A 20,034-nucleotide genomic window follows, 5' to 3' on the forward strand; every position below is an offset into this window, starting at 1 on the left:
GCCTAGTTGAATATACTGCATACTTTCAGATGCCAAGTCAAAACACTTTCAGTCACATGTTAGCAGGGCAGAAATTATTCATGTTTTTAAGTATGAATAAAGGTTAGCCAATGTTCTATTATTACATGGTTCATAGTCTTATCAACCTAACAGTAAAAAAAAAAAAAAAAAAAAAAAAAAAAAAAAAAAAAAAAAAAAAAAAGGGAAAATTAAACCCCAACATCAAGTAACAATAAACAATATTTAACCAAGATAATGCAATGAACATCCAAAATAATTAGTTTAAATAAAAAACCCAGCAATACCATCTTGTTAGTCAGTGCAAACGCTACATACAGGGTTTTCTCAAGAAAGCTGAAAGCACCTGATTCTTTTGCCAAGTCATCAGAATCAATAATGTACAGGCTTAAATCTGCATTTTAAAAAACTGCCATTACATTAGTGCATAATTTATCAAAATTGTAAAAACGATTCTGCATAACTTAGGAGAATTTAATATCTAGTACATCAGCTGAAAGACTTAGGCACTTGGTTATATATTTAATTACTTCAACAAGTAGCCTGTTATAAATATTAACAAAGCAGAAACTATTATTGAAAAATGGAAAATTAAAAAAATTTCAATGCTACAGATAAAAGCACTGCACCACAATCCTACATATAATGCAGTAAAGAAAGCTAGTATATAACCCTGCAAAATTCTATGGTAAGAACATCTAACTCCACTCTTCAAAGTAAAAAACAAAAATAAAAAAATCCATGCAAAGTCCCATGAAAAAGATAAATAAAGCAGCTGGAATGAGATGGAAATTTCTCTTAGTGAAACATAAAATAGAAATAAATAAGTTAATTAAGTCTACTTTCACTAGATGTATCATTGTAGGATCCTGCTAGTTTAATAACTGAGTTGTTAATTTTCTATAGAAGCCATTTAAAATAGGAAATGGCTCAGTTACTGCACCGGATTGCTACAAACTCATAAAAAGCTGCTTGAAGCTTAAGTTAAATGTCCAAATTCCAATCACTTCTGGAAAGTGAACATGTTACACCCTAGTAAATTTTCTTTTTTTCTTTTTTCATAATGCTAATGCAAGAGGGCTTGAAGTATCAAAGAGTCCACAGGAACTGGATGCCCCCAGTAATATCTTTTTTTTTAAAAAAAATATACATTATATAATATATATTATATATATATAAAAAGCTAGTGTAAATGCTTCCATGGTATGGTCACAAATTTGAAAGATGAATCTCCTTTCAGCTGTTAACCATCTTCCCATTTGCAACAACAGGTTTTAAAAAGTCATTTTTATCTTCAGACATAACGTGAGTTTTCAGAATGAGGTTGCCAACGCTGACAGATGTGGTGATGGGGAGGCAACTTGCATTGCTAATGGACACTGGAAGTGGCTGGCTAAAGCAAGCCGTTACTGGCAGAATTGTTTTTTGCTCCTCCCTGAGAAAAAAATAAATGACATTGAAAACAAATTAGCTTTACTTAATACATATGTAAAAAGTTATACCAAACTTTAAGAGCCTCTAGCAAAGGCATGTCTTTAACAGTAAAAAGTATCAGGTATCACTAAAAATGTCTTTTTCTAATAATTAAAATACTGGTTAATTTCAGACCAACAAACTATCAAGTTTAAGGTTAGCCCATATTTTTTACAGTAATTATACACAGTGGCAATATTAAAACCAAGTTCTCTTACCAAGATTTTTAAAAAGGGAAACCCTTCATATAGGTTTTAACTCTCCATTTTGTAGTCTGTAAGATTGGCTATCAGACTGAGGAGTATAACCTGATGCTAGAGCACAAAGACTAATTTTTACCCCAAGAAAAAGTAAATTTCAGGCTACTAAAATGGACTACTTTGTTAGTTCAAATTTAGTTCTTCTCTCCTAAAAATCTAGACTGACCAAAATCATTGCCCATTACATAAGATCTTCCCCTCACAGGATAAAAAAGTAAAAAATGAATTAAACACCACATCTATTTCACTTTAAATATTCATGGTTATGAATTTTCTGTCTAACACTCACAGAATCACATGGTCTTCACCTAAACTCTGTCTCTTCTGCTCCAATGGCTCCTTTGGGTGCGGTTGGACTGGATGCCCATTTTCCACTGCAGTTCCATTCAGCAACTGATCACTTTGAGAACTGATACCAAGTTGTATATCCAGGATCTCCTAAGAAAATAAAGTGTTAATCCTCCAGTATGGAAGTATTTTATTTTAGTTGCCAATGGAATAAAGCCTCCTAAACATCCACCTGTGTTACTTACTTCAATTTGTTCACTCTGTCCATCAGGTTCATCAGTGTCAAGTGCCGAAAGCTCTAATTCAATATCCCTATCAGGCTTAGTATCAGTTGCATCTTCTGTATAATCACTCTGTAACGTAAAAAAAAAATAACGATTTTTTTTTTTTTTAATATATTTTTTATTGATTTTTTTTTTACAGAGAGGAAGGGAGAGGGATAGAGAGCTAGAAACATCGATGAGAGAGAAACATCGATCAGCTGCCTCCTGCACACCCCCCACTGGGGATGTGCCCGCAACCAAGGTATGTGCCCCTGACCGGAATCGAACCCGGGACCTTTCAGTCCGCAGGCCGACGCTCCATCCACTGAGCCAAACCGGTTTCGGCAAAAAATAACGATTTTATACCTGTGGAAACTAGGGCTTCCCTTTTAAATTTAAGCGGGAATCCCAATGATTGATCTAAAAAATTATTTAAGAAATCTGGGACCACAATTTTATTGCTACTGTTAAGTTTTAAAAGCAAGCATATAAGAAAAAGGCACACTAAAATGCACTAAGTAAAGACATAAACCCATGCACAGCAACAGCAAACAACAAATACATTTAAGCATGAAGCTGGTAGGTTCAGTTTCTTTACCTCTCCATTTCTCAATTCAATTTCCTTGCTTAGTAGATTTAAGGTAAGGTGACGGCCTTCATCCAGGGAATTCCACTTCTGTTGCATGGCCAGAGCATTGGCCTCCCTCTGAAGAAGCAATGAGTTACTCTTGGCCTAGAGGAGGATGAAAAGTAAAGTTAGCTTCCAACCACCATTCTATTTTTCAGAAAGTCAAAGCTGAGTGACACAGAACCTACCTGCTGAAGTTCAATGCTTAAAAGGTCTCCAGTACTGGAATGCTTTCTATGACAAGATAAATCAGTAACAATGAATCTGTCCCTTTAAAGAGAAACATGTTTATTGTAATAAAAGTAAAATAAGTGAAGCAGCTAAAGCAGTAATAACTATATTCTACATATGTTTTATGTAACAGATCAATCCTGAAAATCTGAGTCATCATTCCAAATGTAAAAGTAAATATTTTTTCAGAAATTTGTTATATAGTTAAAACTAGCAAAGCACATTTTATGAATAATTGGGGATAGAATCTGTACTCTGAGGATATATACAAGTCTGAGAATAGAAAATCCTCAAGAATTAAGAGTAACCTTACCGTTCAATATAGTGTGCTGATGATGTGGACTCACTACCATAAGAACTCCACCTTGAATCAACAGCATTGACATAAGGGACATAATCTACAGAAATGTATAAAGAAACAATGATCAGAAAAGTAAAAAATCAGTATATGTGAATAGATAATCTTTTTAAAGATTTACTTATTATTATTATTATTTAATTTTTTTATTTTTTTTATTTCAGAGAGGAAGGGAGAGGGAGAGATAGAAATATCAATGATGAGAGAGAATCATTGACTGACTGCCTCCTGCATGCTGGTGACTGGGGATCGAGCCTGCAACCCAGGCATGTGCCCTTGACTGGAATCAAAGCCAGGATCCTTCAGTCTGCAGGCTGACGCTCTATCCACTGAGCCAAACCAGTTAGGGCATGAATGGGATACTTTTCAAAAAAGATCCATATTTTATCCAACGAGCCATGTTCTCTTGGCTAAACCATTTAATTCTGAGTTTCCTGTGGTTGTTAAACTGAGGATTTTAAAAAAAATGCTAAAGATAACAACAAAACAACAACAAAAAAATGCTAAAGAAAACTTTATCCTTTGCAACAGCATGGATGGACCTGGAGAACATTATGCCAAGTGACATAGGCCAGTTAGAGAAAGACAAGTACCATATGTGGAATTTAATGAACAAACTGAGCTACCAAGCAGAATAGAGACAGACACATAGATAAAGAGCAGGCAGACAGCTTGGGGGATGGGAGATGGGAGGAACTGAGGAAAAAAAAAAGAGAGAGGGATAAAAAAAAGAGAGAGAAAACTGCCGAAACCGGTTTGGCTCAGTGGATAAGAGCGTCGGCCTGCGGACTGAAAGGTCCCGGGTTCGATTCCGGTCAAGGGCATGTACCTTGGTTGCGGGCACATCCCCAGTGGGAGATGTGCAGGAGGCAGCTGATCGATGTTTCTCTCTCATCGATGTTTCTAGCTCTCTATCCCTCTCTCTTCCTCTCTGTGAAATATCAATAAAATATATTAAAAAAAAAAAAAGAGAGAAAACTCATGGACACGGACAACAGTGTGGTAATTGTGGGGTGGGGGGTGGAAGTGGAGGTGAAAGAGGGCATAGAGGTGATAAATGGTGATGGGAAAAAATAAAATAAATAAATGAAATTTCAAAAAACAGGGCTGCCCTAGCCGGTTTGGCTCAGTGGATAGAGCGTCGGCCTGCAGACTGAAGTTCTGCGGCCTGGGTTCGATTCTGATCAAGGGCACATGCCCGGGTTGCCAGTTGGATCCCCAGTGCGGGATGTGCAGGAAACAGCCGATCAATGATTTTCTCTCATCATTGATGTTTCTATCTCTCTCTCCCTTCCTCTCGGAAATCAATAAAAAATATACTAAAACAAAACAAAAACAACAACAAAAAACACTGTGCTAGAGTATATCAGGTGAGGTGTTAGTTAAATGGGTTACCTGATATGCTGATGGGCTTAGTCGCACTTCCTTGGGAAGCAGTGGCCTGGACAGGATCCGTGGTATGGTACCCTGTACGGGAAGATCTGGAAATTGCACCCCATTTTGAGATGATAGGTCCATCACTAAAAGGAATTATTGGGTCTTCTTCTTTTGTCCTTCTCTGAGTTTCAAATAAATGTACTCTTCTCTTAACATCGCCACTGTCTAGGTCCTACATAAACCAAAGAAAATCAGTAATAGGATTACTGGCAATTACTTCAGCTAGTATTACAAGCACATGCTTTCAAAAGACAAGTAATTAAGTTATCTGCTAAATTCAACACTAGCTGTAGATCTCAATGACAATCCAACATCTATTTTAAACCACCAAACTGGGCTCAAATATTTAAACATTAAATTCAATTTAGTTCAGACTTATAGCAACAATGAAGATGAAAGTATTCAAACATTCTAAAACCTAAGTCAACATGCATAACAGCCTCCCAGCCCCTGGAATCATACCATTAACACAGCATTTGAATTAGCAATCACATCTCTGGGCTCTGAATCAATGACATTTATACAGGAGCCTATGGTGCCACAAGACCAGGGAGAATAATGGGAAAGATGGTCTTCCTCAAATTTTGTCCCACTCACACTGTCAGAGAGCTGATTAAAAAATAGAAAAAGGCACAGCCAATTAGTAAAAAACTTAAACTTATACACTTGTAACTAATATTAAGCAACTACTATAGCATACAGAGGACTTCATAGTGAATAATTAAACCTTCAGTGACTAAAAAAACTGTCACAAATAACACATGGTATTTTTACTATTTGTCTTTATATTATTTAGTAATAGAAAATAGAATGTCTTCTCCTTTTCCTTTAAGTGCTCATAAGGAATCCCTGACTGAAACTATTAAAACCAATCAACAAATCATTTACAGCATGCTTCTAACGTAATATAAGGTGCTCCAGAAAAAAAAAGGAAGCAAACATACACATAGATTACAGTCCATGTCCTGAAGTAGTTTATCATTTTGAGAAAAGAATAAGGAAATAAGGAAACATAACTGAAAAACCATACAGTATTAAATAAAGGACAAAAATAATGCAATGGCGGCTCTGGATCTAGAAGGGGAAGTGGATAAATTTTAGAGAGACTATAAGGATAACTGTAGAACAAGAATACTACAGTTGAAAGAATAATTAAATCTAGTTTATTAATTAAATAGATAAGAAAACTCAAGGCCAAAAAGATTAGATTACTTATCCCAAGTCATATTAATAGCAGATCTGAGTCTTAGGGAAATACTTTCTAAAGCATCGTATAAAAAATGTAAATCCAGTTTTCTATTATTAAGCAAGTGGCAAATCTTTCACTCTCTTGTCAAGATGTTTACCTGTTCTTAAGAAGTTTGATGAAAAAAATTTCAATTTAGTTTAAAAATTCAATAGTTTATTGCAATATTCATGGATGGGCCCTGGCCGGGTTGCTCAGTTGCTTAGAGCATCGTCCTGATACACCAAGATTGCAGGTTTGATCCCCGGATAGGGCACATACAAGAACCAACCAATGAATGCATAAATAGATGGGTCAACTAATCTCTCTTTCTCTCTCTCCTTCCCTCTCTAAAATGAACAAATACAAAAAATATTTTTTAAGTTAAAAAAAGAAAAAAGAAATGTTCATGGATGAAAATATTTGATGTCTAGGATTACTTCAAAATAATCCAGTAGGAAGAGTGGGTACAAATAAGGTTCACTAAGTTGATAACTGTGGAATCCAGGTGAGGGCACATGGGGTTTATTACACTATTCTCTCTACTTTTGTTTAAAAGTTTTCATAGGAAGGGACTCAAAAAACTTTTTTTATTAGAAACTCTAGGGATGGGGAATAAACTAGAGGAGCTTTAAAAAAAATGGTGTGTTTAAATATAAAAGTACTAAAAATACCAGAATAGATTGAAATGATCCTGGTTTAAAAACTTGTTTTGTGATGACAAGAACAATAATTCATGATGTAAAACACCATGAATAATACAGTAGGCATTTCTGCACCTTTTGTAAAGTAGGGAAGAAATATCTCAGGTAGACCAAGATTCAAATCTCATTTACTTATAGACTGAATTTATTACATGGGCAAATTACTTAACTTCTCTGGGTAGGATTCCTAACCTACAAAATATGGATAACACCTACCTCCTAAGGTTTTTGTGAGAATTAAATAACATTATGTAAATGCTTGGTACAGTGCCTGGCACAAGTAGGTGCTCAATAAATGGCAGATATAAATGCTGTTATTAACAACAATCATAAAAAATAATGAGAACTATACTGCTGAAAAGATTTTGAATTCTTGGTGAAAAAAGGACTATGTCTTAAAGGTCTTCAGTGTCTCACAAAATCTATCCATAATGCTTACAAATTTAACACGTGTGAACCAAACCACTGCAAAATATCCACCACAGCTAACCCTGGACTGAACGGGTGCTCTGAAGTCAGTTGTTTGACCCATCCCTGCATCAAGTGGTTGAAACCTTGCTTACGTCAGTGCGAAAGTCTACACTGAACAGAGGAGAAGGTGGTGTTGGAGACTGTGTTGCCACAGGAAGAGCTGGAGAGACAAGAGGCGCTTTCTGAGTGTGGTACTGTGCCCACTGTTCTGGCTTTCTTCTTATCTGCTCCTCGCAACTGGTCTTCAAATGACCACAAGGATCCTAAGGAGGGAAAAAGAAACAATCTTAATCATGTAGGGAGCAGTAAATAAATTTAACTATATCCTGTGGAAATAAAGTAAACAATTTATTATATATTTGGGATGAAAAACAATACAATAGGGAAGTCATCCTAGCCTATTCTCTACACAATTAAATGAAAGGGTCAAGGTATATTAAAGTAAAATCTGAGCACTCACTTTTGGGGTTTTGGAAAGTCATTTGTATGAATGTGGAGACACTGAAAGTAAACCCTATTCCTGTATTTTGAAGATTTCTTTTTACCTTCCCATCAGTTTCCTATCCAAACATTTACTGAGCATTGTAAGAGATCAACCGAAGGACTTGTACGCATGCATATAAGCATAACCAATGGATAAAAGACACTGCGGGGGGGGGGGGGGCAGGTAAAGGCATGTACTGGGGGGAAGGGGAGGCCGGGGGGAGGTCAATGGGGAAAAAAAAAAGGAGACATATGTACTACTATTTGTAATACTTCAAACAATTAAAAAAACAAATAAAAACCAACCAAACAAACAAAAATAAATAAATAAATCCTGATTTTAGCGGGGGGAAAAAAAAAATTTACTGAGCATTAATACGTATCAGGTCCAGTTCTAAGAGCTTTGTTTTTCTGATTTAATCCTCACAACAGCCTTATGAGGTAAGTACTACTATTATTCCCATCAAACAGATGAAAAAACTAACATAGAGAAGTCAAGTAACTTCCGTAAGTCACACAGTTAGTGAGTGGAGGAGCGAGGATATATACCTGGGTGGTCTGACACCACACATTGGGTTCTTAACCATTACACCACAGCAGCATTCCTATTTCCATCATCACTTACTCTTGGTAAAGGCACAGTTGTCCTTGGTTCACTTGGTTGCTGACAAGCCACTGAATAATACCCATCTAAGGAGTTAAATCTTTCTCGCAAAGACGTCTGATAGACAGACGAGTGCATCACATCCATAGGAGGTAAAGAATTGCTTCTAATAATGTCATCTCGTTGGTACATAGGTGGACGCCAGATGCGCCTACTGTCGTACACAGGAGCATACATTCCAGAAGGTACTGGAGGAACTGGTCCATATGGCTGCGGAGGAGGAGGTTGGTAAGGAGAATTCATTCGATCTCGAGGGGAAAATGTACTGTAATGATCAGCATATGGCATGGAAGCAGGTGGGAGGGAGGACTCTGGAACATTATTGGACCTCACAAAGCGAGGAACACAGGGAGCCACACCAGCTGGTACCGTTGGAGGTGGTGGGTAGTATCCTTAAAAATTGGAAAGAGGAATATTTAATGTAATCTTAGTAAAATCCAACATTTTATAATCGTTTAAGTCTAAAGCAATCTTTAAATGTGGGAAAATAAAATAAGCTTTGACCTTACTTTAGTTACCCCTGCTTTTGAAAGAAGCTAAACCCTTTCAAGACACCACTATATGAAAATCATTAACATTCATTACTTTGTTAAACTGCTCTCTAAAAACATATGATAGAGCTATTAACAGATGGTTGGTAAATTTCCTCCTACGGCATCTATTGCCACAGGTTTTGAATTAAGTAATTATAATTACATCTTCGATTCTTAACCTTGTTGGGAGCTGAGGTTAAAACCTTTTTCAAAATATATTTAAGTTGTGTGTTGTCTTTCCAAAATTACACCTAAGTATATAAACCAAACATTTTGCATATCATTTCAGGGGATTTACAGAACTCCCTGAAGCTCTTCTATGGACCCTATCTTTGATTCATAAGAATGACAACTCTAAAACTATTTGTATGTAGACTTATATATTCTTAGGGCAAAAAAGAATTTTAGGGGTCATGAAGTCCAATGGATTATTTTTTAAGTCCAAATATTCTAGATAGACATAAATTATTAACTTACTTATCTAAGGGCAGCAAATGTTATATTAGTTTCTTTTTTTCTTAGAACTGTCTAAAATTACTTACCTGTCTGTGGGTACTGTGGGACTTCAAAGGGTATCTGAGTTCTTGGATCTTGAAAATACTGAATGTTTTCAGAATGCTGAGGATATACTGGTACTCTAGTTATAAATGGGCTGGATTTTGGAGGCACAGAATTCAGTTCTGTTCCAACATTAGAGGGCCCAGCTGAGGTAGCTGCTACACTGCTTACAGGAGTCTTGGGTGGAGAACCAATTTTACTGGAGAGAAAATTTAACAAAAAGCAAATGATGAATCACTGCACTGTCTATGACTCTTAACTCTTCCTCAGTAGGCATTTTTTTGTAATTATATAGCAAAACAACTAATAGAAAGATACTTTAGAAATTTCCATAGTGACAAATAAGGCAATGAATTTCATTGCCACCTAACATTGCTAACTCACAGCAGAATCGTGACAGATCTCTGATAAGAACAAAAAGAAATACAAACAAATCCCAGGCACTAATGTGACCCATCAGTTTCTTTTCACTTGTGTTTTGAACAAAAGTTTTTCCTATTGAAAAATTTTAAAATTCCTTTTCCATGAGTCCTCAACAGAAACAACATAGTCTACCAGTAGTATTCTTAAGAACAAAGAAGACAGACATGAAAAGGGTTGCTCTATTAAGAGTTAGCTTAGCTGAAATATAAACACACAGAGGAACAGCCGTTTTGTTAACTGCTGTCTCTCCAGGACTTAGAAAAGTTCCTGGCACACAGAAGGCACTAAATAAACATTTGTTGGACAAATGAAATAGTTCTTTGCCACGTAGTAAATATCTGTTGGATGAACAAAACTCCAATGAAATAGCTACTCATTAAATAAACACAACATACTCAAACTTTTTATCTTAAAAAAAAAAAACAACACCCAAAGAAGGGAATGGAATGAAGTATACAAAGTGATGCTAAGCAAATGAAAAAAACACCAAAAAACAAAAACCCACAATGGATTTTCTTTGTTGAGTCACCAAGCAATCAGCTCCACAGGACCTCATCATGGCTTTTAAGAAGTCAAAGTTTTAGCCCTGACCAGGTTGCGGGTTCAGCCCCCAGGTCAGGGCACATACAAGAATCAACCAATGAATGCATAAATAAGTGGAACAACAAATCGATGTCTATCTCTTTTCTTCCCCCTCTCTAAATTCAATAAATACAATTTTAAAATTTACTAATTTAAAAATTCAAACTTTCCCCCAGACAAGACAAAGCTAAAAGTGCATCACCACCAAAGCAGTATTAGGAGAAATGTTAAAGGGACTTCTTTAAGAATAGAAGAAAAAAAGATAAAAAATCCTATATAATAAAAGGGTAATATGCAAATAGACCAAACAGCGGAATGACTGGTTGCTATTACATGCACTGACCACCATGGGGCAGACGCTCAACACAGGAGCTGCCCCTGGTGGTCAGTGCACAGGGGGAGTGCCACTCAGCCAGAAGCTGGGCTGATGGTGGGCGAGCACAGCGGCAGTGGTGGGAGCCTCTCCTGCCTCCGTGGCAACACTAAGGAGCAGTGAGCCAAGCAGTAAGGAGCAGAGAGGTCCCAGACTGAGAGTGGGCGCAGGCCGGGTTGAGGGACCTCCCCTCTCCCCCCGCCGAGTGCACGAATTTCATGCACTGGACCTCTAGTATGAATAATAAAGTGGCAATAACTACATATCTATCAACAATTACCTTAAGTGCTCCAACCAAAAGACACAGGGTGGCTAAATGAATAAGAAAACAAGACCCTTCATATGTTGTCTATAAGACACTCACTTCAGTTGGAAAGACACACACAGACCAAAAGTAAAGGAATGGAGAAAGATATTTCATGAAAATAAAAACAAACAAAAGCTAGGGTAGCAATACTTATACTAGACAAAACAATTTAAAACAAAGGCTACAACAAGAGATAAAGAAGGACCCAGCAATTCCGCTCTGGGTATTTACCTGAAGAAACCCAAACACTAATTAGAAAAGACATATATATACACCCATATGTTCATTGCAGCATTATTTATAACAGCCAAGATATGGAAGCAACCTAAGTGCCCCTCAATAGATGAATGAATAAAGAAGAAGTGGTACATATATACAATGGAATATTACTCAGTAAAAAAAAAAAGAATGAAATCTTGCCATCTGCAGCAACATGGATGGACCCAGAAGGTATTATGTATGCTAAGTAAAATAAGTCAGAGAAAGACAAATACCATATGATTTTACTTATATGTGGTATCTAAAAAAAGCAAAAATAAATGAACAAACAAAACAGAAACAAACTCATAGATACAGAGAATATTTTGATGCTTGCCAGATGGAAGGGGAATTGGGGTGATGGATGAAAAAGGGGAAAGGATTAAGAAGTACAAATTGGTAGTTACAAAATAGCCACGAGCATGTAAAATATATCATTGGAAATAAAGTCAATAATCCTATCTAATAAAGAGGGAATATGCTAATTGACCATCACTCCATTGCAAAGGTGGCTGAACCCACAGCTGAGGCCAAGTTCCCATAAGGAGCCTTAACGAGCAATCAGCAGGGACCTGAGGCTCTGCCCTCTCCCATCCCCTTGGGGCTTGACAGGGGACTGCAGGCTGCGCCCCTCACCCTGGCATCAGGCTGGGGGACCTCAGGCCGCATCCCCTGCCCCAGTGCCAGGCCAGGGGACCTGAAACCATGCCCCCCACCTGGCAGGGCTTGATGGGGGACCTCAAGGTGCGCTTCCTGTCCTGGTGCTGGGCCAGGGGGCCTCAGGATGTACCCCCGCCCCAGTGCCAGGTCGGGGGACCTCAGGCCATGTCCCCCACCAGGTGGGGCTTGACAGGGGACTTCAGGCCGTGCCCCCCCCACCCAGCAGGGCTTGACAGGGGACCTCAGGCCATGCCCTCCACCGGCAGGGCTTGACAAGGGACCTCAGGCTGTGCCCTGCCCCCCCACCCGGCAGGGCTTGACAGGGGACCTCAAGGTGTGCTTCCTGTCCTGGTGCTGGGCTAGGGAGCCTCAGGCTGCTCCCCCCGCCCCAGCGCCAGGCCGGGGGACCTCAGGCCACACCCCCCACTTGGTGGGGCTTCACAGGGGACTTCAGGCTGCACCCCCAGCCGCAGCACCGGGCCAGGGGAACTGAAGCTGCGCCCCCCTGCCTGGCTGGGCTTGACAGGGGAACTCAGGCCATGCCTCCCACCCAGCGGGGCTTGACAGGGGATCTCAGGCCATATCCCCAACCTGGCGGGGCTTGATGGAGGACCTCAAGGCATGCCCCCCGCCCCTGTCTGGGCTGGGGGACCTCAGGCCACCCCCCTCCCGTCCTGGTGCCGGGCCAGGGGACCTGAGGCTACGCCCCCTGCCTGGCAGGGCTTGGCAAGGGTGGGACTGGCTGGGTCTGGATCTAGCCCAATGCGGGGGGGAGGGGGGGTTGTGGCCAGGTCTGGGTCTCACGGGATTTTGAGGTGCATGTGAGTGGGTGGGGACTTGACTCTGGGTCCCATGGTGAGCCCCAGACTTTGACAGGAGGAAGGTTTTCATATACATTTTACTAATTTTCTTTCATCTCTGACACTTCTATTATAGAGAAAGGGCAAATAGCAATATTAAATTATTTCCTCTAATTAATCCCCTTTTAATGTGCACGAATTTCGTGCGCCAGGTCACTAGTATTATAATATTGAATGGTGACAGATGAGGTGATCACTCTGTAAATTATATAAATATCTAATCACTATATGTTGTACATCTGAAGCTAATATAATATTATATATCAACTGTAATTGAAAAATTAGGGGAAAAAAAAAAGCCAAACTTTAGCAGAGCTTGATATGTGGTGACTCAAGGAAATGATCTTATTAATGATACAGAAATTCAATATGCTGTATCTCAACTAGATTAGAAGGGTTTTCTCAAACTAGAGAAGCCCCTTTCAAACTGGAGTAAAAACAATGAGGAGAATGTGCTGCCTTTAAGTCTAGCAGATGTTTACCTCTATGTATAATTGGGTATTAAAATGTAGGAAATAAAGAACAGTGGGGTAATATTTGTTATAAATACATTGACTTAGACTTCAAAGATATTTTAGAGCTATATTTAGGCTTTGAAGTAAAATAAAGGCAACAAAGAAAATGAGAATTTCCTTATAACAAATAACACTTACTGAGCAATTAGCATTCTAGGCAGTATGCTATGTGTTTTTACATAGATTATCTGATCCTTTCATATCAAAATGTTATATACTGTAAATATGGGTCAATACTTTGAGATGAAAAATCCTTAGATGTATCAAGAAAAAGACATCAAAATCTATGACAAGGTTCATGGTCTCAAGAAATCATGCAAGCTACCCCAACAATTCAGACTTAACGAAAAACCAACTTTCAGTCAGACAGCTAGATGACTACAGCTGGATGACTTTCAGGATTCTAGGCTCTCCTTTGCTGCAGCCTCTCTCATACATACATGCTCTTAGCTGTGCCCCTTCTATTGATGAAGCCCCTCCTTCCTAATTACCCATAATTTTGGAACCAGCTCATTGCCTTAACCTCTGAGAATCTTTTCACAGTAACTCCCTGCAGAATCAGTTATTCTTTTTTTAATGCCCAAAAACACTTGGAACACAACTCCATTACAGTACCTTTCACAATATATTATATACTAGAGGCCCGGTGCACGAAATTCGTGCACGGGGGTGGGGGGTGTCCCTCAGACCAGCCTGCACCCTCTCCAATCTGGGACCCCTCGAGGGATGTCTGACTGCCTGTTTAGGCCCGGTGGGATCGGGCCTAAACAGGCAGTCGGACATCACTCTCACAATCCAGGACTGCTAGCTCCCAACTGCTCACCTGCCTGCCTTCCTGATTGCCCCTAACCACTTCTGCCTGCCAGCCTGATCACCCCCTAACCACTCCCCTGCCAGCCTGATTGATGCATAACTGCTCCCCTCCCAGCCTGTTTGCCCCTAACTGCCCTCCCCTGCAGGCCTGGTCACCCCTAACTGCCCTCCCCTGCAGGCCTGGTCCCCCCAACTGCTCTCCCCTGCAGGCCTGGGTCCCTCCCAACTGCCTTTCCCTGCAGGCCTGGTTGCCTCCAACTTCCCTCCTCTGCCGGCTTGATCACCCCTAACTGCCCCCCCTACAGGCTTAATCGCCCCCAACTGCCCTCAATTGCAGGCCTTGTCCCTCCCAACTGCCCTCCCCTGCTGGCCATCTTGTGGTGGCCATCTTGTGTCCACATGGGGGCAGGATCTTTGACCATATGGGGGCAACCATCTTGTGTGTTGGAGTGATGGTGAATCTGCATATCACTCATTTATTAGATATGATAGAGGCCTGGTGCACGGGTGGGGGCCAGCTGGTTTGTTCTGAAGGGTGTCCCGGATCAGGGTGGGGGTTCCCTTGGGGCATGGGGTGGCCTGGATGAGGGGCCTGTGGTGGTTTGCTGGCCAGCCACACCCCCTGGCAACCCATGCGGAGGCCCTAGTATCTGGGGTTTATTTATCTTCTATAATTGAAACTTTGTAGCCTGGAGCGGAGCCAAGCCTTCTGCTTGCTCCATGGCGGCAGCCATTTTGGGGGGAATTTATGACTCTTCTATAATTGAAACTGTGTAGCCTTAAGCGGAGGCTTGGGCCGGCCAGGGTGTGCGGAAAGCTTGGCTTCCTCCATCACTGGGAGCAACCCTAGCCTCCTGCTCTTTCCAGCTCCGTGGCTGCCGCCATTTCTGTTTGGGTTTATGTATCTTCTATCATTGAAACTTTGTAGCCTTGATGGAGGCCTAGGCCAGCAAGGGCAGGCGGAAAGCTTGGCTTCCTCCATTGCTGCGGAAACCCAAGCCTCCCTCCTGCTTTCTGTGGCCGTAGCCATCTTGGTTGGGTTTATTTGCATATTCCCTCCTGATTGGCTGGTGGGCGTGGCTTGTGGGTGTAGCAGAGTGATGGTTAATTTGCATATCACTCTTTTATTATATAGAATTACATCTGTCTCTTAGACTACACGAGAAGACCTTTATAGGCAGGAAGTATATCCAGTTCATTTTCATTACTACACTAGCTGGCCTGGTGCTTGGCACATAGAAGACCCATAATTCCTGATTGAATAAATATATGATTTATATTAATTTATTTTAAAAGTTTCCTCCTGGTCCATCATATTTAAAATGAGATATAATTTACCCTTTTAAAGTATGCACTTAAGTGATTTTTGGTATGTTCACAAGATTATGCAACTATTACCATTATCTATTTTTGAAATGTTTTCATCAACCCCAAGAGAAACCTGTACTCATTAGTATTCATTCCCCATCCCCTTTTCTCCCAGCCCTATCCCCTAGGAACTACTAATTTACATTCTGTCTATATAGATTTGCCTATTCTGGACATTCAAATAAATGGAAATATACACTATGTGGCCTTTTGTATGTAGCTCCAATGTTGCTTCATTTATGTAAATGCTGTCTCCAAAATTATATCATTTTGTTTTTACAAGACAGAGATATCTTATACATCTCATATATTTTCAAGAGTGAAAGAACAGAATTCAGAATGAGTGTGCAAGTAACATTAGCTAACTAGACAATGCTCTCTGATACATAATTTCTAAAATCTCCCCGAGGTAAGAGTATAATGATAGTTTAATAAACAAATTCCCCTATCACATGCTAACTGCAGAAATAAAGACTATAAATGCTTACTTACCCATCATTTATTATATGAAATCACCAGCAGTTTACTGTGTGCCTAGCATAAACCTAGCATAAAGTTTTTTTCCTGGAAGGTATATACTAGACATAGGTGACAAAATCTGAACATGTTTTAACTCGGATTTTAAGATAAAAGAATACCAAAACATGAAATTTTAGAGGTGGAAGTAACTTTTCAGATCATCTGAAAGTTTTAAAACTTTTTCTTAAAGCACCAAAACCCCTTTGCCAAATTAAATTTTATGCTGAAATCCAACAATAATGGAGGCAATAATAATAATAACAGATATTTATTAAATGCTACGTGGCAGGTGTTGTTCAAAGCACACTGCAGTATTAAGTCATTTTATCTTCACAATAGTAGTAGGTACTATTATTATACTAACTCTACGGATGAGTAAACTGAGGAAAACAGATTAATTGGCTAGGAAACAGCCAGAATTTGAACCCAGAGAGTTTGGCTCCAAAGATTTCCCTCTTAATTTCTACACACCATTACAGAATACAGAGTAGAACTGTTCTCATTAAAGCAGGAGCTGGAGGCTCAAGCCTCTCACCTGCTTAGGTTTCTACTTAATTCCTTTCTGGCACCTCAATGGACTCAACCCTAACGTTTAAGGAAAGAAGGTGTGAAAAAACCTAATTCTGGTCCAACCTCTTCAGTTTACAATTGAGGGAAACAAAAGCAAGTTAAAGTGACTTCCCAAGGTCACAAAGCTATTCAGTTACAGAGCCAGGACTAGCACTCAAATTTTTTGGAATTTAGTACTGTTTCTACATGACACATTCTACATAAAAGTTCTACTAACTGCTTTTCCTCGGGAAAAATAAAAATACTCAGGCATTTCTAAAAAGTCTAAGTAACTCATATTAAGCATTTTTACCTACTACTTACTTTTCAGTTACTGACTCTGAAGAAGGCCCAGCAGCATTCTGACCATTAGTGCCAACCTTTCCCACTTTCTTCACAGTCTCCAGAGCTCTTAATGCACTGTCAGCATTACGTGGGATTAGCTGGGAAACACTGTTTTCTGCATTGGAAATTCCATTTGTACTTGGAACAATTTTCCCCGTTGCTTCAGTACTTCCTATGACAGAAATGACATTTCCGGCTGTGGTTGTGACAGTGTTGTTTACACCAACTTTATTTAGAAGAGGAAATGTTCTTACAGTTGCATTGATCTTTTTGTTCCTTAATCGATACCTGTTTTAAAAACAATCAATGTATTGATGAATATTTCACTATATCTTAAAAAAAAAAGACAATAGGAAAAGATTTAAAAAGGAGGAAACAGTTTTGAAAAAGTTTCTTCAGCTAAATATCATATACGGTCTATATCAAACTCTGCTCTAATAGATGCCACATGAAAACACATATGCCATTAACCTACACACAGACACCTTGTACATATAGGCACATATTTAATAGCAAGCAAAGTACACATGCATCCAAAGAAGGCTTCTGAGGGAGTGGGAAGAGATCTTTTGAAAATTTTGTCTAACTGGAATATAAAGTACACTAAATAAAAGTGAAAGAAACCTATAAAATTTAGTTGGGAATATAAAAAGAAAGGTATACAAGAGTTGAAAAAATTCTGTTGTTAAAAATTTGTTAATTATATAATTTTAAAGAAATAAAAACACTGCCCTATCCAGTTTGGCTCAGCAGATAGAATGTCGGACTGCGGACCGAAGGGTCCCGGGTTCGATTCTGGTCAAGGGCATGTACCTTGGTTGTGGGCACATCCCCAATAGGGGGCGTGCAGGAGGCAGCTGATCAATGTGTCTCTCTCACATGTATGTTTCTCTCTGTCTCTCCCTCTCTCTTCCACTCTCCCTAAATATCAATGGAAAAATATCCTTGGGTGAGGATTAACAAAAACAACAAAAAAGAAATAAAAAAACTAAAACTCATTTTTAAATAAACAGATTAGTTTATGAGATGATTATCAGAAAGGTAGGCACAGACTAGATGATGCAAGGTCTTAGAACCACAATCTAGATTTTATATCTTTATCCACACAATAATGACAAAATACCTAGGTATCTACCATGAGTCTTATGGCAAAGTTCTCCCTATTTTGTGGGAAATAATGGGATTGGGGTGGGCAACAGTAGCTGTAAGAAAACTAGTTAGGAGGCAACTGTGTATCAAGAAAAGGGGATGATAGCCCTGGATGGTTAGAGCTTCGGCCCTCAGACCAAAGGGTTGCAGGTTCAATTTCTGGTCTAGGCATAAACCTGGGTGGCAGGTTTGATCCTGGCCCTGATCAGGATGCATGCAGGAGGCAATCAATCTCTCTCATATTGATGTTTCTCTCGCTCCCCCCACCACCTCACTTCCACTTTCTCTAAAACAAACAAACAAACAAACAAAAAACAATGGAAAAAAATATCCTCAGGTGAGGATTAAAAAAAAGGGGGGAAGGGAATGATAGTTTTGACTATAAGAATGGAAAGATGAAGGAAGAATTGAGAAATATATAGGAACTGATAGAACTTAGTGACTAAGACAAGCAGGTGAAAGAAAGCTGTCAAAGATGAATCTTATAACATGACATGAATTAACTGGTTGGACCAGGGAACACTGGGGCAGATTAGAATGGAACATAGAAGAGGAGGGTGCATAGGACTAGAAAATGAGCTCAAACTGAGTTTAAAGTGTCTAAAAACAAAAGGGAGAGGTCCATTAAAAGTTGATACTCAGGCCCTAGCTGGTTTGGGTCAGTGGATAGAGAATTGGCCTCTGGACTGAAGGGTCCCAGGTTCAATTCCGGTCAAGGGCACATGCATGGGTTTCAGGCTCAATCCCCAGTAGGGGGCATGCAGGAGGCAGCCGATCAATGATTCTCTCTCATCAACGATGTTTCTATCTCTCTCTCCCTCTCCCTTCCTCTCTGAAAGCAATAAAAATATATTTTAAAAAAATAATGAAATAAATAGATTTTACCCACTTACTTTTATGTTTGGGGTAAATGGACATAGAAAAAGGAATTACCCATAGGAGAAGAGAAAAAGAAAAGAAGATACATAAAAAGAATGTTAAGCCCTAACCGGTTTGGCTCAGTGGATAGAGCGTCGGCCTGCGGACTGAAAGGTCCCAGGTTCGATTCCGGTCAAGGGCATGTACCTTGGCTGCGGGCACATCCCCAGTGGGAGGTGTGCAGGAGGCAGCTGATCGATGTTTCTCTCTCATCGATGTTTCTAACTCTATATCCCTCTCCCTTCCTCTCTGTAAAAAATCAATAAAATATATATTTAAAAAAAAAAAAAAAAAAAAGAATGTTAAAATAAGACCAAAAGTTATAAAGAGAAAATCTGCATTACCATTTACCTGGGCCTTTGCTGTTATCTTCAAGTGAACCTGAGCAAATAAGATTGCATATAGGGGTATTTTCATTCTACACAGGTGCTTAGCAGAAACATGCATTTCAGCTAGATAACTTACGTTAATCTTGCTCCCAGAAGCAACAAGGTAGTTAACTGCATCTTGAAAACTCATCACAAACTTTAAGATTGTATATAACACTTTCATAATGGCCCCAAATTAAACCCATATGCAAGAGAATTCTCATAACTTACTTTTCAAGCTCTTCCTGAGAATGGGCAAAAGTACAGTTTGTTCCTCGTGGACACCCTCCTTGCTGTCTTAGATCTCGGCACATGCTAGTCTTATATTTGCTGTTTGGCTGAGGCTACAAAAAGAATCAGTGTGTGGAAAGTGAAGATTCCAGGTGTTATGCACTCTTGGGACTTCAAAATTTCATGACTACACCTTCAATTC

General features: G+C 39.4%; 1 protein-coding gene across 3 annotated transcripts in view; it reads right to left on the reverse strand.

The window, feature by feature from the left end:
* Window positions 1–233: 233 nt before the first annotated feature.
* RC3H2 (ring finger and CCCH-type domains 2) overlaps window positions 234–20,034 on the reverse strand; it is a 40,988-nt gene continuing 21,187 nt past the window's right edge. The window contains exons 9-21 of one of the 3 annotated variants that reach the window (XM_080668117.1): window positions 19,833–19,945; window positions 17,146–17,454; window positions 9,579–9,793; window positions 8,465–8,895; window positions 7,449–7,619; window positions 5,419–5,565; window positions 4,915–5,128; window positions 3,475–3,559; window positions 3,119–3,164; window positions 2,901–3,035; window positions 2,285–2,392; window positions 2,041–2,189; window positions 234–1,453 (exon numbers count right to left, since the gene is read on the reverse strand). In XM_080668117.1, coding sequence (XP_080524243.1) covers window positions 1,255–1,453; window positions 2,041–2,189; window positions 2,285–2,392; window positions 2,901–3,035; window positions 3,119–3,164; window positions 3,475–3,559; window positions 4,915–5,128; window positions 5,419–5,565; window positions 7,449–7,619; window positions 8,465–8,895; window positions 9,579–9,793; window positions 17,146–17,454; window positions 19,833–19,945 — 2,322 coding nt within the window. In that variant the 3' untranslated portion in view covers window positions 234–1,254. Of the gene's footprint in view, window positions 1,454–2,040; window positions 2,190–2,284; window positions 2,393–2,900; window positions 3,036–3,118; window positions 3,201–3,474; window positions 3,560–4,914; window positions 5,129–5,418; window positions 5,566–7,448; window positions 7,620–8,464; window positions 8,896–9,578; window positions 9,794–17,145; window positions 17,455–19,832; window positions 19,946–20,034 lie in introns of all 3 variants that reach the window. The other 2 variants (XM_080668116.1, XM_080668118.1) reach the window with 2 other exon arrangements.

This window comes from Plecotus auritus (genome assembly GCF_963455305.1).
Source record: "Plecotus auritus genome assembly, chromosome: 5".
Classification (NCBI taxonomy): Eukaryota; Metazoa; Chordata; class Mammalia; order Chiroptera; family Vespertilionidae; genus Plecotus; species Plecotus auritus.